We start from the raw sequence: 14,051 nt of genomic DNA, 5'->3' as shown, positions 1-14,051 counted from the left end.
ACCTTAAACTTTAATGTATATTTCTTAGTCTATAAGCAAGTGCTAGCAGTGCTTGAATTGTGATGAAAAAGGTGGCTAAAAGGAAAGTCAACCATAACTGGGGGTGGGGCCAAAAATTAGGACCCCCAATGATTGCATTCATTTACCTGATACCCCGAGATGATGCTCTTGCTAGCGGAAAACTTCACAGACCCTTCTCATTGAGCACCATGAAGCAATCCTCGTCTTCCTCTTCTTCTGTCTGTGCGCATTGAAAACCCAAACTTTATAGGAGTTGTGATTTTTATTATAACATAGATAGTAGAGATAGTTAGAATTAGGAAGAAAGAGAAGAGGTGGAGAAGGAAGAAGTGGATGGGTTACTTACATCCTGTGATATACCAGGTTCTAATAGTACATTCAGTCCAAAATATCTACAGACCTGCTGTCTGTCTGTGGATCAATCAACCACCGGCCCCAAATTTTCCCAAACTTGGCTGGGCAGCCGCGTGCCATGTAGGTAAGTTTTTGTTTCGGAAGCGTCTCATCTATCAACTTAATCCAAAGACCCAGAGTTGGGGGTTCAGGGGCCTTCCACGTCAAAAGAATGGCTTTCCTTGCGAAGTGAAGTAGTTGCTGCAGGCAAAGTCTGTCTCCAACTGATAAGCTGAGGTCCTCCATGTGCCCCAAAAGGCAATATTCAGGAGTTCGAATTTGGGGCAGACCTAATGAGGATCCCATGAATTGAAGAACGGCTGCCCAGAATCTCTGGATTTTAGGACACTCCCAAAATACATGCATATAATTACCTTGTTCAAAGTTGCATTTCACACAAACATCAGGATGTCCCTGATAGATCTGTGCCAGCCTATGGGGTGTTAGGCAGACTCTGTTTAAAAACTTTATATATATATATATATATATATATATATATATATATATATCTGTCTCTAGTTGAAATGTGAACATCGGGTACCTGTTCCAAGATGTCCTTCCAGGATCCCTCCTCCAAGTGGGGGAGATCCTGAGCCCATTTACGGCTAATGTGAGCAATGGGATCATGATCTTCCCTTAATAGGATGGTGTAAAACCAACTAAGAGGCCTGGAAAGATGCAGTCGACGCAGGTACCTTTCTAGAGTAAGCTCTTGAACTATGAGGGCTTCCCCCGAAAACTGGGCTACATATGCATGCCTTAGTTGAAGGTATCGAAACAGCATTTGGTTGCTCAGCCCTAGTTCCCGCTTCAGCTGATCGAACTGCTTAAGTTCTCCCTGCTTCACTATATTATTCAAGTGTTTTACCCCTGCAGTTGCCCATAAACTTACATCTGGGATAGCCCGAAAGTGCGTAAGAGTGCTGTTTCCCCACAAGGGAGTCCATTTGGACCAGCTATTTGATTTTTTGTACGCTACTGTCACAGTTCTATTGAACACCTGAGTCACTGTCTTCATAGGGGGCGTTAGGGGGTAAATTGATGGCAAACCCCTATGTAGTTGGTTAGCTAAGGCTTCAAAGGAAGAGACCACTGCTGCCTCCAGAACAGTGGCCTGATTATTTGGATCTGGATTAAGCCACCACCAGGCGTACACCAGTTGACTGGCATAGAAATATAGTGTCAATTTGGGAAGGGCTAATCCCCCCCTTGTTGGTGGAGGCTTGAAGCATTCGCATGGCAATTTGGGGGCGTTCCCCTGCCCATACAAAATTTCGAATACATGTGTCCACTTCTTTGAACCATTGCTTGGTAGGCAGAATGGGTGAATTATGGAACGCATAAAGAAATTTGGGAAGAAAAATCATCTTTAGAATATTAATGCGTCCCGGCAATGACAGCGGAAGATTAAACCATTGTTGGGATTTTTTCTATGTATTTACTAGGATCTTTATGGATTACCATGCCCAGGTAAGTGAAGGAGGACACCCATTGCAGCTGTGCAGAGTGCAGTTCTGGCCTATTACCCTTGTCATCTATAGGGAGTACCACTGATTTTGCCCAGTTGACCCTAAGGCCTGCGTAATTCCCAAAGTTCTTGACTTCCTTCAGAAGTTCTGTGAGTGCTTCCCTTGGGTTGGCCAGATAAATCAACATGTCATCAGCATATAGCGAAATTTTCTCCTCAAGTCTGTGTTTCTTAAGCCCTGCAATGCTCTGATTGTAACGAATTAACACAGCTAGAGGTTCAATGGCAAGGGCAAATAGTAATGGGGATAGTGGGCATCCCTGCCTGGTGCCCCGCGCCAATGGGAACTCTTATGAAAGCTCTGCATTTACCAGTATGCGGGCTTTCGGGCGTCATTTATGGCTTTTACCCAATTTATAAAAGGATTACCTAGCCCATATCGTTCTAGGAGTGCCCAGAGATAGGGCCATTCCACTGTGTCGAACGCCTTTTCGGAGTCAAGGGACAACACTACTCTTTCTCCTGTAACATCATGAGTGGTCCAGATATTATTGTAAAGTCTATTCACCATAGCTTTTAGTTATGAAATGGTTAATTCTAAGCAACTTTTTATTTGGCCTTTGTTTCTTCTTTTTTATAGTTTTTTAATTGTTTGACTTCTTATTCTGACAAATGCTCTCTAAGGCTACAAATTTGTTATTGCTGCAGTTTATTACTCTTCTTTCTATTCAGACCCTCTTTGATTCATATTCCAGTCTCTTATTTAAATCAATGCATGGTTGCTAGGGTAATTTGGATGCAAAAAAAAAGGGAAAGGTTGTGGGAGCACTCCATGGCTTAATAAAAATGTACTAAAATACAATGGAAGTGCTACTGATCTGGCCAATCAGTAGCACTTCCATTGTATTTTAGTACATTTTTATTAAGCCATGGAGTGCTCCCACAACCTTTCCCTTTTTTTTTTTGCATTTTGTATTGTAGCAGATCTATTCTGTTCGGAAGTTCAGCAGCCATGCTGCAGGCCAGGCTTCCATGTGGTTGTAGCACCCCAACACCTGTCTCTTTAAATGGTGGAACAATGCCTTTGGAAATGGGTGTTGGTCTGGGCAGTTTCTCTCTCTCTTAAAAGCCGCAAGCGGGGGAGGATTAATCTCATGGAACGAATGCTGGGGTCTAGGTTATCTCTCCCCTTTGAAAGTTAATGGCGGGGGAGGACTAAGCCCTATGATGAAAACCAATGCCCAGGTCGGAAGTCCTTTTATTTCAGGTAATGCTCTTATGCCGGGAGGCTTTAGCATTTGAAATTATGACCAGAGGTAAATAGTTAGGGACCGCCATATGGGTTTTACCTTGATGTGGTATGGTGGCTTATCAAACTTATGATCATAATTTTGTAACTAAAAAACCCCTGTCTTTGTAAATACATGCATCTGCATAGATTACTGATATGACAGAGGACCAGGGAATGTGCATTGATGAATTTTTCTTCTTTTTTCTATGTCTGTAGTTAATTTGGCCAGATCAGTAGCACTTCCATTGTATTTTAGTACATTTTTATTAAGCCATGGAGTGCTCCCACAACCTTTCCCGTTTTTTTTTTTGTATTGTAGCAGATCTATTCTGTTCGGAAGTTCAGCAGCCATGCTGCAGGCCAGGCTTCCATGTGGTTGTAGCACCCCCACACCTGTCTCTTCAAATGGTGGAACAATGCCTTTGGAAATGGGTGTTGGTCTGGGCAGTTTCTCTCTCTTAAAAGCCGCTAGCGGGGGAGGATTAATCTCATGGAACCAATGCTGGGGTCTAGGTTATCTCTCCCCTTTGAAAGCTAATGGCGGGGGAGGACTAAGCCCTATGATGAAAACCAATGCCCAGGTCGGGAGACCTTTTATTTCAGGTAATGCTCTTATGCTGGGAGGCTTTAGCATTTGAAATTATGACCAGAGGTAAATAGTTATGGACCGCCATATGGGTTTTACCTTGACGTGGTATGGTGGCTTATCAAATTTATGATCATAATTTTGTAACTAAAAAACCCCTGTCTTTGTAAATACATGCATCTGCATAGATTACTGATATGACAGGGGACCAGGGAATGTGCATTGATCAATTTTTTTTTTTCTTTTTTCTATGTCTGTAGGGTAATTTGGACCCTAGCAACCAGATTGCTGAAATTGCCAAAAACCACAAATTATAAAAAATAAAAGCCAATTGCATTATTGTCTCAGAATATCACTCCCTACATCATACTAATAGTTCATTTAAAGGTGAACAACCCTTTTAACAAAACAGCCACCTTTTTTTTACTACTCTGCATATGTTTGCCCAGGGTAGTGAAGAAGAAATGGAAGAAGGCAAGTGCAATTCGCAGCTAACAAGAGCACCAGCCAGGGGTATCAGGTATTTGAATAGAATCACTGGCAACCCCCAGTCATTGTGACTTTATTTTCTTTTTAATCAGTAAAGTAACTTTTGATATGTGACAAGCCTGGTTGTGGTGCAAATCCTTTTTTGAGTATCTGTCATCTCAATTCTTTGTTTCACCCATTCCCCACAATGAAACTCTAGGATGATACACCTGGTAAATTTACTTGTGTTTCTTAGACACATAACCCCTTACACAAACACCATGTTCTCATTACTCTGCAGAAGAAAGGAGTGGCCTTTTTTCATTTTGAATATTGGGCTCAGTAGTTATGGGCACATTGCCCAGGGTTACAAAACAAATGTCCAAGTCCTTCATTGTTGGTTTGTCGGATAAGGGTCTTTTAATTCCACAGTAATGCTTTGCCATAATGCTGTACTATGCTCTTATCCCGTGTACGTTTTAGTTATAGACAGTGATAAAACACTCACATTCACTCAAAGAGGGCTAATAATTCATTTACATCTTTTTATTTAAATAATCACTGCTAGGTCTAGTTGTAGAGCCTTTACCCTTTTATTTGTTAAAATGATGTTCTCCCCTGTGTGCATTTATAACATGTATAGCCTGAAACTGTCTTCAGATCTGCTGGTACTTTATAGGCAACATAACATTAAATGGATTATACAATAATTTTTGTAATTTTTGTTTCAATTGTTTTAGATTTAGGGCCAGATTTATCAAGAGCCGAAGTGAAAATTAGAATAAAAAAAAATAGAATTTGAAGCTTTTTTTGTGTACTTCGATTAGGGAATAGTCCAAATTCGATTTAAATTTGAAAAAAATTTGAATATCGAAATTTATCATGGACTTTGACCATTCGACATCTAAAACCTGCCGGATTCCTGTTTAAGCCGATGGGAGACCTCCTAGAAGCTATTTGTAGTCAATCAAAGGTTTTTTTTCAAAAAACTTCGATTCGAATTCGTTTGAATGTGCTATTACTTTGTTTCGTACGATTCAAACGAAAACAGCCTATTCGCCCAAATAAAAAAAAGGTTTTTTGTTTTTTTTTAAAACACATTTCGGTTGGTCGTTTTTTTTATCCGAAATTCGACCTTTGATAAATCTGCCCCTTAGTGTTTAAGTTTACTTTTGGCACAATTCTAACACTTTCACCTGATGCAGAGTGCAGTTTTTTAAAGCACCAGGTCCTGCACACTGTGTGTTATCTATGGAATATAGATTGTTCTTGTGCTCAGTCACCCAATGATGCAAGGATAACAAATTGCAGTCACAATGCCAAGGGTTATTCGATAGGTCCAGAGTCTGTTCCATACTCTCCTCCAATCCTTTGCCATCTTGTAGAAAGCCAGAGGGAAGTGATTTGAGTATGTTTTCTGATAAATCAAGAGTTTTCAGAGACATAACTGGCAGCAGAAGACCTTCAGGTAAAAAATGCAGGGAGTTTTGTGCCAGAAACACATGTTTTAAGAAAGGAGTAGCTGCAAAGAAATCAGGGGGTAATGAGGAGAGATTGTTTCCCTCAAGGTTCAGGCGCTGTAACAAAGGCAGTCCTTTAAGCAAAGATGATGGCAACTGGTGCAGCTGGTTATATGAGAGGTCAAGAGTCTCTAATTTGTAAAGAGAGGAGAAGCTCATAGAATCCACTTCTTTTAGATGATTGTGGGATAAATCCAGCCAGTTCAGGTTTTCCAGTATTGCAATTTTTGATATCCAAAGATTTGTCAGTAAATTTCCCCTAAGCACCAGTAAACGGAGAGCTGGTACATCCAGGAACAAAGTTGGTGAAATAGACTTAATGAGGTTGTTAGTGAGGTCCAGGGTGTGCAGACTGTTTAATGGGATGAGAAAATTGGTAGGAAGAGATTCCAGTGCATTGTTGGAAAGATGCAACTCTTGTAAGCTTGGCAGCTCTGAGAGAGAACCATTGCAGAGAGAAGTAATATTGGTGAATTCGACAGAGATGGAAATGGTAGGTAGAGGGAAGCTGCAGGGGAACGAGTCTAGTTCTTTCAATGTACAAACCACAGAAATGTTGGGAGAAGATGTACAATTACAGAGTAAAGGGCATGGATTTGTTAAGCCCAAAGCATAGGGTAGAAAGATCACAATGGCAACAATGAGAGACATACCTGCAAAAACACAAGCATTTTGTTCAGTCTGTGTTTCTATCATCCTTTATATCTCTCTAACTCTGTCCTTATTTCCTACATGTATTATCTAGAACAGGGCTGTCCAACTGGGGCCCCCTCCTTATGTGGCCCCCCACATGAAAGTCTGCCTGCTGTGTCTGCTTACCATGTGTAAACTATAAAAGGTATCACTACAGAGTTTAACTGGCCCCTGCATTGTTTAAACCTCAAATGCAGATTGTAATCCCCTGTATTCACACCTGTAATCCCCCTGCATTGTTCCCACTTGTAACACATCTAGGGGCAAATTTACTTATGGTCGAATATCGTGGATTAATTAACCCTCGATATTCGACTGCCGAATTGAAATCCTTCGACTTCGAATATCGAAGTCGAAGGATTTACCGCAATTTGTTCAATCGGAAAATCGTTCGATTCGAAGGATTTTAATCCATCGATTGAATGATTTTTCTTCGACTCAAAAACGCTTAGAAAGCCTATGGGGACCTTCCCCATAGGCTAACATTGACTTTGGTAGGTTTTAGGTGGCGAACTAGGGGGTCTAATTTTTGTTTAAAGAGACAGTACTTCGACTATCGGATGGTCGAACGATTTTCAGTTCGATTCAAGGTCGAAGTAGCCAAAAAAAAACATTTGAAATTCAAAGTTTTTTTTTTATTCTATTCCTTCACTCGAACTAAGTAAATGGGCCCCCTATTGTTCACATCCCTAAAGCCCTGTACTGTTCACACCTAAATCCGAGACTGAAACTGCTCACATTGTTCCCTGTTCACATCTTATTCAAAATGCTAATAGGGCACCAGCAGTGTGTCACTGTATGTAGTACATCTTAGAGTGGTCCTGATAGGTTTCCCTGTCTCCTGCTCTGTTCTGCCTTCCCTATGCTCCCTGTGTGTGCCATACTCTGCCTGTGGAACATAAGCCTGGTATTAGTTCTAGGGGATTGTTAGCATTTGAAAATTGTTAGGGGACCCTAAGGTGTTTAATCATGTGCTGGGTTATCCACAGGGGAGGAAGAAGTATATGAATTTAAGGGTATGACTTAATATGACAACTTTTTTTTACTTATGAGTGATATCCAGAGCCTGAACGACAGGTAGGCAGAAGAAGCAAATGCCCATGGGGCAACTCTGTGGGGGCACTGGGCAAATACCTGTTCAAGATTCTTCTGCCTACCCCTAGCCTGGATTCGCTCCCCTCTGCAGGAATCGCCTACCCCCTCTGTTGCTCACTCATCTGTCCCTCCCTCCCCTGTCCACCCCTCCTTTCCTCCCCTTCTGTCCCTCCTTCCCTCCCCTGTCTCCTTCCCTCCCATTCAGTCCCTCCCTCCCTTGTCTGTCTTTCCCTCCCTTGTCTGTCTTTCCCTCCCTGGTGATATCCCTGCAGTGAGCACTACCCATTTGGTTTTTTAGTGTGCTATTAATGTGGACACAGTCTTGTGGTTTAAAGTGGGTGTGGTATAAAAATAGGGAGTGGCTAACACAGGCTTCCATTATCAGCCCTCCACCATGTAGACCAGAAAAATTTCGGCCCATGGTACCGCAGAAGTCGGACAGCACTAATCTAGAATGTTTGGGATCTGGAGTTTTCCAGATGAATGATGTTTCTGTAATATATCATTATACCTTAAGTCTGCTAAAAAATCTTTCAAACGTTGAAAAATTTTTATTGTTGTATTTGTAACCGATATGGATTAATGCAGTTTAGATAGAAAAGATTAGATTAAAATAGAATTATTTGCTTAAAATGAACTGTATGGGAGATGGCCAGTAATTCAGAGCTTTCTGAATAAAGATTTCTAATTTTCAGTTATGATTTTCTAATTACATTGAATGGTTTCATGGATTTCATGAGTACATGTACATAAAAAAGAAAAAAAATATTTTTAGGACATTTCTAGGAATCTATCACATACAGATTTGTAATTTCAAACACGTAGTTTATGGTATATATGAGACTGCTTGATGCTCCCCTATGCTTTTTTTTGCATTAGGGTGGTGAACCAAGATTTTGATCAAACAAAAAGCAAAATAACACGTGTACGTATTTTGTTCTCTTATACTGCGTTACACTAGCCTAATGGTGTTTGTGTAATAGTTGTAAGAGTCTGGATTACATTACAATGATGTTTGTGCATGATTACCCGCAAGTGTGCTAGGCATATTAATTCAGTCCATGGGGGAACCGTGGCACTACCACCATATACCACCATCAATGCCCGTGCTTGCACATGGCTCAATGTCGAAGTACGAGATGCATGTTGAAACACTTCAGCAGGTTTGTCATGACTAACTGCACTCTCGGTTGTAGATGAGCCCTAAAGACTATATACCTAGGGGCAGATTCATCAAAATATGAGATTAGAGCTCAACACAGAAAAATTCACCCACTCTATTTATTCCTATTTATTCCTATGGGAATTTTAGAAGTGAATTTTTCAATGGGTGAAAGTTAGGGCTAACCATTTGATAAATATGCTTCAAAAAATCCCATAGGAATGAATTCTTCTGTGGTAAACTCTTTTTTGATAAATCTCATACTATATTGTAGATAAGAAGTTTATGGTGGCCTTACAATTCATCTTATTCAGGTGGTGATAAACTCATCATCCTTCCTAGTGAAACCACAAAGGAATACAGTATAAAATATAATTATTGTGTAGTCTGTCAATTTTAACTTTTTCTTTGTACACGTTATGTTCCTTATCTTAGACATTACCATTCACGTTTTCACTCTCTATTTACTATTCTCATCTCTTTTAAATACTACTTCTAAATAGGTTTCTAAATACACAAATGTGAATAATAAACTATATTTCTTTTGCGGTCTAAAATGTTCTTACCTGAGTTCAGTCTGTGAATACCTTTAGCTGTGTTCTTGCTCTGGGTAAGAGTCAATAAGTCTTGTTTGAGCTGTTGCCCCATGGGCAAAATAGATTTTCAGAATTACATTAGTTATGTTTAAGTAGTGGGCTTGAAGGGAGGAACATTTTAGCTCACATCTGGGAATCTCTGTTTATTTGAATCATAAGGTCAAGTTGTGCAACATTATTCATTGTGAAATTAAGAAAACCTAGTTAATGTGTGGAACAGATCAGAGCTGAACAGATAATACTCTGATACCTGGAAGCTTTAATTAATTTATCGGACATAAGAATTTGTATGAATAAAAGTGGCTAAGTGAAGAGCATCCAGAACTATTTGGTCAGATCACCTGGGTTCCACATTGTGTTGATGCACTCCTTGTGCGGTGGAATTTTCAAACCTGCCCGACTGGCTGATTCTGCCCAATCTCATGGAGTATAACATGATATAATGACTTTTTATTTTATAGGTAATGTTTTTATAGTTTTAACAAACAAGCCAAATCAACCCAAAACAAAAAAAAATAGTAAACATTTATCGGTTGTGATCAGTTACAATAGTTTTGATTTGTGTTGGCGCAAATACAATATTTTGCTTAACACAAATTGTCATCACAAATGGCTGTTAGTACCTAGGCGGAGATGGAAATTTAAACACACATAAGTGTAGGTCATGTGTGCCCCAGGGAGTCTGCATCACATCAGGTCCCATATCAAATACAAAGGGGGGTTGTGGGAGCACTCCCAATGCTAAGTAAAAATGTATTTAAGTATAAGGGAAGTGCTACCGACATGGCCAAATAGGTCAGTGCACATTCCCTGGGCCCCTGTCCAAGTAATTCAGTATATATGCAAGTGCATGTGCTCACAAAGACAGGGTTTTTTTTAGTTACAAAGTTATGATCATAAAATTGATAAGCCATCATACCACGTCAAGGTAAACCCCACATGGTGGTCCCTAACTTGTTTACCTCTGGTCATAGTATAAAGGATCTTGTGCCTCTCTGCATAGTAGCATTAGTTGAAGTAAAAGTCTGCTGAACCTTGGTTTCAGGCTGAGAGCTAGATCCTCGCCCACTGCTAACTTGCAGCTTTTAAGAGAGAGTAATTCCCCAAACCAATGCCCTTTAATACTTTAATACATTTTTACTTAGCATTAGGAGAGCTCCCACAACCCCTTTTGTATTTCACATCAGCCCCCCCCACAACTTGTTAAATGTGTCTGATGCCCCCTTTGTTTCATACGTCAGTTTGATTAGTGGGAGAGCTTCATCTAGCAACTATCTCCAGAAGGGTATGGTCAGGAGGGTATTCCCCATCCAGTGCATTATCACTGCCATTTTGCTGTAGAACATGAGGGAGCGCAGCTGAATTCTGGCCACATTGGTAGGTATTAAATTATCGATCATTCCCAGTAGGCACGCCACTGGGTTGACTGTGGTGTGCCCAGTTTGGTGGCTAGAGTCTCCATTGGGGGGACAGGACCAGATCATGTGAATAAAGTTGGCACCTGTGGCAACTGGTGAAGAACCTTGTATTGTATAAGTCTGTCCCTTATCAAAAGGCACCCTCGCCTAATGGTTTTTAAAAAATTGTGGTGAGCACAACTTTACCTTGTTTGTTATAGTTTTTAGAGGAGCAGTGGCCAGCTCCTTGTTGTAGCTCCCACCCTTCCCAGCTATAGTCAGGTGATCCCACTGGTGGCTAATAAAAGGGCAATCAAGTTTGGGAGTTTTACTTTGAAAGCAGCAAGTAAGTTGCAGGTAAAAAGTAGTCCCTTTGTAAAATGTATTATGAAGCAATAGAACTCTTAATGAATCAGATGCAATTTGAATGTAGGACTGGCCAGATATAGGATGACTTTGATGTATTTGGCCAGCTTAAATATATTGCAATATATGGACAAACAATCCCTGTTTTGTTCAAAGGGTAAGGCATTTTTTAGTAGCAGTATGCACAAAATGTCTCAATGTTTTAAATATATTGATAATGGGTTGAGTGCAGAAGACCTCTTGTATTTGTCTATATGTATTTTGTGGTCACCGCCTCATTGCACCCCAGCCTAATGGTTTTTAAAAATTAGTGGTGAGCACAACTTTCCCTTGTTTGTTATAGTTTATATAGGAGCAGTGGCCAGCTCCTTGTTGTAGCTCCCACCCTTCCCAGTTACAGTCGGGTGATCCCACTGGTGGCTAATAAAAGGACAACCAAGTTTAGGAGTTTTACTTTAAAAACAGCAAATACGTTGCAGGTAAAACTTCATCCCTTTGTAAAATGTATAATGAAGCAATAGAATTCTTAAAAAATCAGATGCAATTTGAGTGTAGGACTGGCCAGATATGGGATGACTTTGACGTAGTTGGCCAGCTTAAATATATTGCAATATATGGACAAACAATCCCTGTTTTGTTTAAAGGGTAAGGCATTTTTAAGTAGCTGTATGCACAAAATGTCTCAATGTTTTAAATATATTGATAATGGGTTGAGTGCAGAGGACCTCTTGTATTTGTCTATATGGGGTTTGACAGTTACCATGATGTTCTGGTATACTCTGGACAATAGCTTAGTGGGAGAGGGGTGGTAGAGAGTTCCAGGTTGACCGTGGCCATTGCTGGAGTGAGGGTGTGACAGCTTCTTGAGGCCTAGGCATGGCCAGTTTACAAAGTCAGGTAGGCCATACCAGTGAAGGAGAAGTGAGTTGCCCCACAAGGGAAGATTGGGTGACAGATGTGGTACTGGGTGGACCAAAAGCTTTAACGCCATAGACCAAGCTTTGTGGCAAGGGGGTCTGGCAGGGTTGTCATATCAGAAGGGTGCCTGTAGGGGTAAGTACCGAGGCCCTCTATGGAATTTAAAATCAAGTTTTGGAGGGCCATATTGGAGGCAAGGTAATAAAAGTAGAAATGTGGCAAGGCCAGTCCCCCTTTGGTATTGGGAGCAGTTAGTCTTTCCCAGGAGATACGGGGAGTTTTGTTGGCTCAAATATATGGAAGTATAAGTTTAAGTTTCCTAAAAAAGAGACAGGGAATGAGAAATGGGGTGTTGTGGAATATGTATAGGAGTTTGGGTAAGTACACCATCTTCATGATATTCACTTTCCCCATTTTACTTTAGGGTTAAACCTAAAATCAGCCTTTGATTTATGCTTTTTAAATTGGTACATGACATCAAGTTATTTCCAAATCCAACTTATTAATGATTAATGGAGATTAACATTCCAACTAGTGTACATTTTATCAATGTACCTTGTACTATTGGACCTTTGATCTCAAACATCAGCATGCAAACTGCTTGCGGTGGTTTTAATGATCAGGGTTTATTATATTTGTATGTAATTTGTTTTATTCTAATCTTTTAAATAAAATGTAATGCATAATGGGCCAGATTCAGTTTGATGAGAAAAACTTAGCACTACTTCAGTTCCAGATTTTCTCATAGATCCAGAAGCAATTCAAAGAAAAAATGTATCACTGTTTATCACATCAAAACACATATTTAAGTCACATTTAAGTTTTTTTTCCCTTAAATTGAATCTTGCCTATAAATTTCATATGATATACCATAAAATAACAATTTCACATGGAACTGAATCTGTCCCAGTATATGCTATGGTTTTCAAATGCTTCAGTTACACTGTATTTTTTTTTATATAAAAATAGAAACTACAGTCAAACCCAAACTTTACGTTGTCCAAGATCTGGTGGAAAAATGTAAAATTCGGGTAAAAATAATAGCGAGGGGTTTGTAAAAATCATGGTTATTCTGTAATAACAATGGAAGCTACAAAAAAAGCTTAAAATGAAGTCACATTCACAGGGTGACATTTTAAGGAAAACGGGGCAACATTATGATGTAAAATGCGGGAAACATACTTAAAATGGGAGGTGCTCCAATTGGAATACATTAGAACATGTACAGACTATAAAAATAACATAAAATCCAGAAAAAATGTAAAATAAGGGTACTTAAAAACGGGGTTTGACTGTTGCTTTTGATTATGGTACGACTCACAAATAATTTGTACAATGTTCTCATATTTGTTTGGATTTTCCTAAACTGGTGCAATTTTCTTTCATAGTTTAAAATTGGTAGGTTTAATTGACTTCCAAAAAAAAGAATAATTTCTCTGAAGTGCTGCAGAATTTATTGATGCTGTTTAAATAATGGATAATATTAATAGTACTGCTTTGACAATACTTAAAAGGGTTGTTCACCTTCATAACTCTTCTTCAGTTCAGTTGTTTTCACAATATTCATAAGAAATAAAGACTTTTTTTCTTTTCCCGTTTAAAGTTTAATGTTCCTGCCTCTGGTGTTTCAGGCTGGCAGCTCAGTAATCGAGGTGCATATTGTGAACTGATACAATTTGCTACATAAATTGATACATTTCTTAGCAGCATCGGTGGAATATTAGTAACTGTTGTATCAATTCTAACAGCTGCCTTTAATGAAATTCATGGATTCTGCCAGAAATAGATATACAATGATGTAAAGCACTGCATTCTCTTATAAATAATGAATAATGTTCTCTGCACCCCATTATTACATTAAGGGATAGGACCCCAACAGAGCAGAACATCACCAACCAGGAGTATCAGACTCTGTGTCATATTAGATGTAATGAGGTGGTATAAGCATTAAAAAGTAGAGCTAGAGGTGGACCTAGGGCCAATGCTCCAGTGAAATTCTATTATAACATGAACAAACAACACAAAATAAAGTGGGCTTCAGAAAGCAAAATAAAATATTGAAAATAAAGATAAAATG

The 14,051-nt window shown here is 39.5% G+C and overlaps 2 protein-coding genes across 2 annotated transcripts in view; one reads left to right on the top strand and one right to left on the bottom strand.

Annotated features, from left to right (window-relative positions):
- LOC121393224 overlaps nt 1-14,051 on the top strand; it is an 89,366-nt gene that overhangs the window by 14,984 nt on the left and 60,331 nt on the right. The window lies entirely within an intron of this gene.
- Nucleotides 4,759-9,418, bottom strand: lrg1.L (leucine-rich alpha-2-glycoprotein 1 L homeolog). The gene is made up of 2 exons (XM_018226130.2): nt 9,264-9,418; nt 4,759-6,400 (listed from the first exon to the last, which is right to left on the bottom strand). The coding sequence occupies exons 1-2, from the start codon at nt 9,343-9,345 to the stop codon at nt 5,394-5,396; spliced, it is 1,089 nt and encodes a 362-aa protein (XP_018081619.1). The 5' UTR covers nt 9,346-9,418; the 3' UTR covers nt 4,759-5,393.

This window comes from Xenopus laevis, chromosome 1L (assembly GCF_017654675.1).
Source record: "Xenopus laevis strain J_2021 chromosome 1L, Xenopus_laevis_v10.1, whole genome shotgun sequence".
Lineage (NCBI taxonomy): Eukaryota > Metazoa > Chordata > Amphibia > Anura > Pipidae > Xenopus > Xenopus laevis.
This window is presented reverse-complemented; position numbering and strand designations above follow the sequence as displayed.

Excerpts from the sequence above, each read along its gene's own strand:
- lrg1.L (XM_018226130.2), bottom strand. The coding sequence starts at position 9,345 with ATGGGGCAACAGCTCAAACAAGACTTATTGACTCTTACCCAGAGCAAG. Across the intron at positions 6,401-9,263 it reads TATTCACAGACTGAACTCAG|GTATGTCTCTCATTGTTGCC; the intron begins GTAAGAACATTT and ends GTGTTTTTGCAG.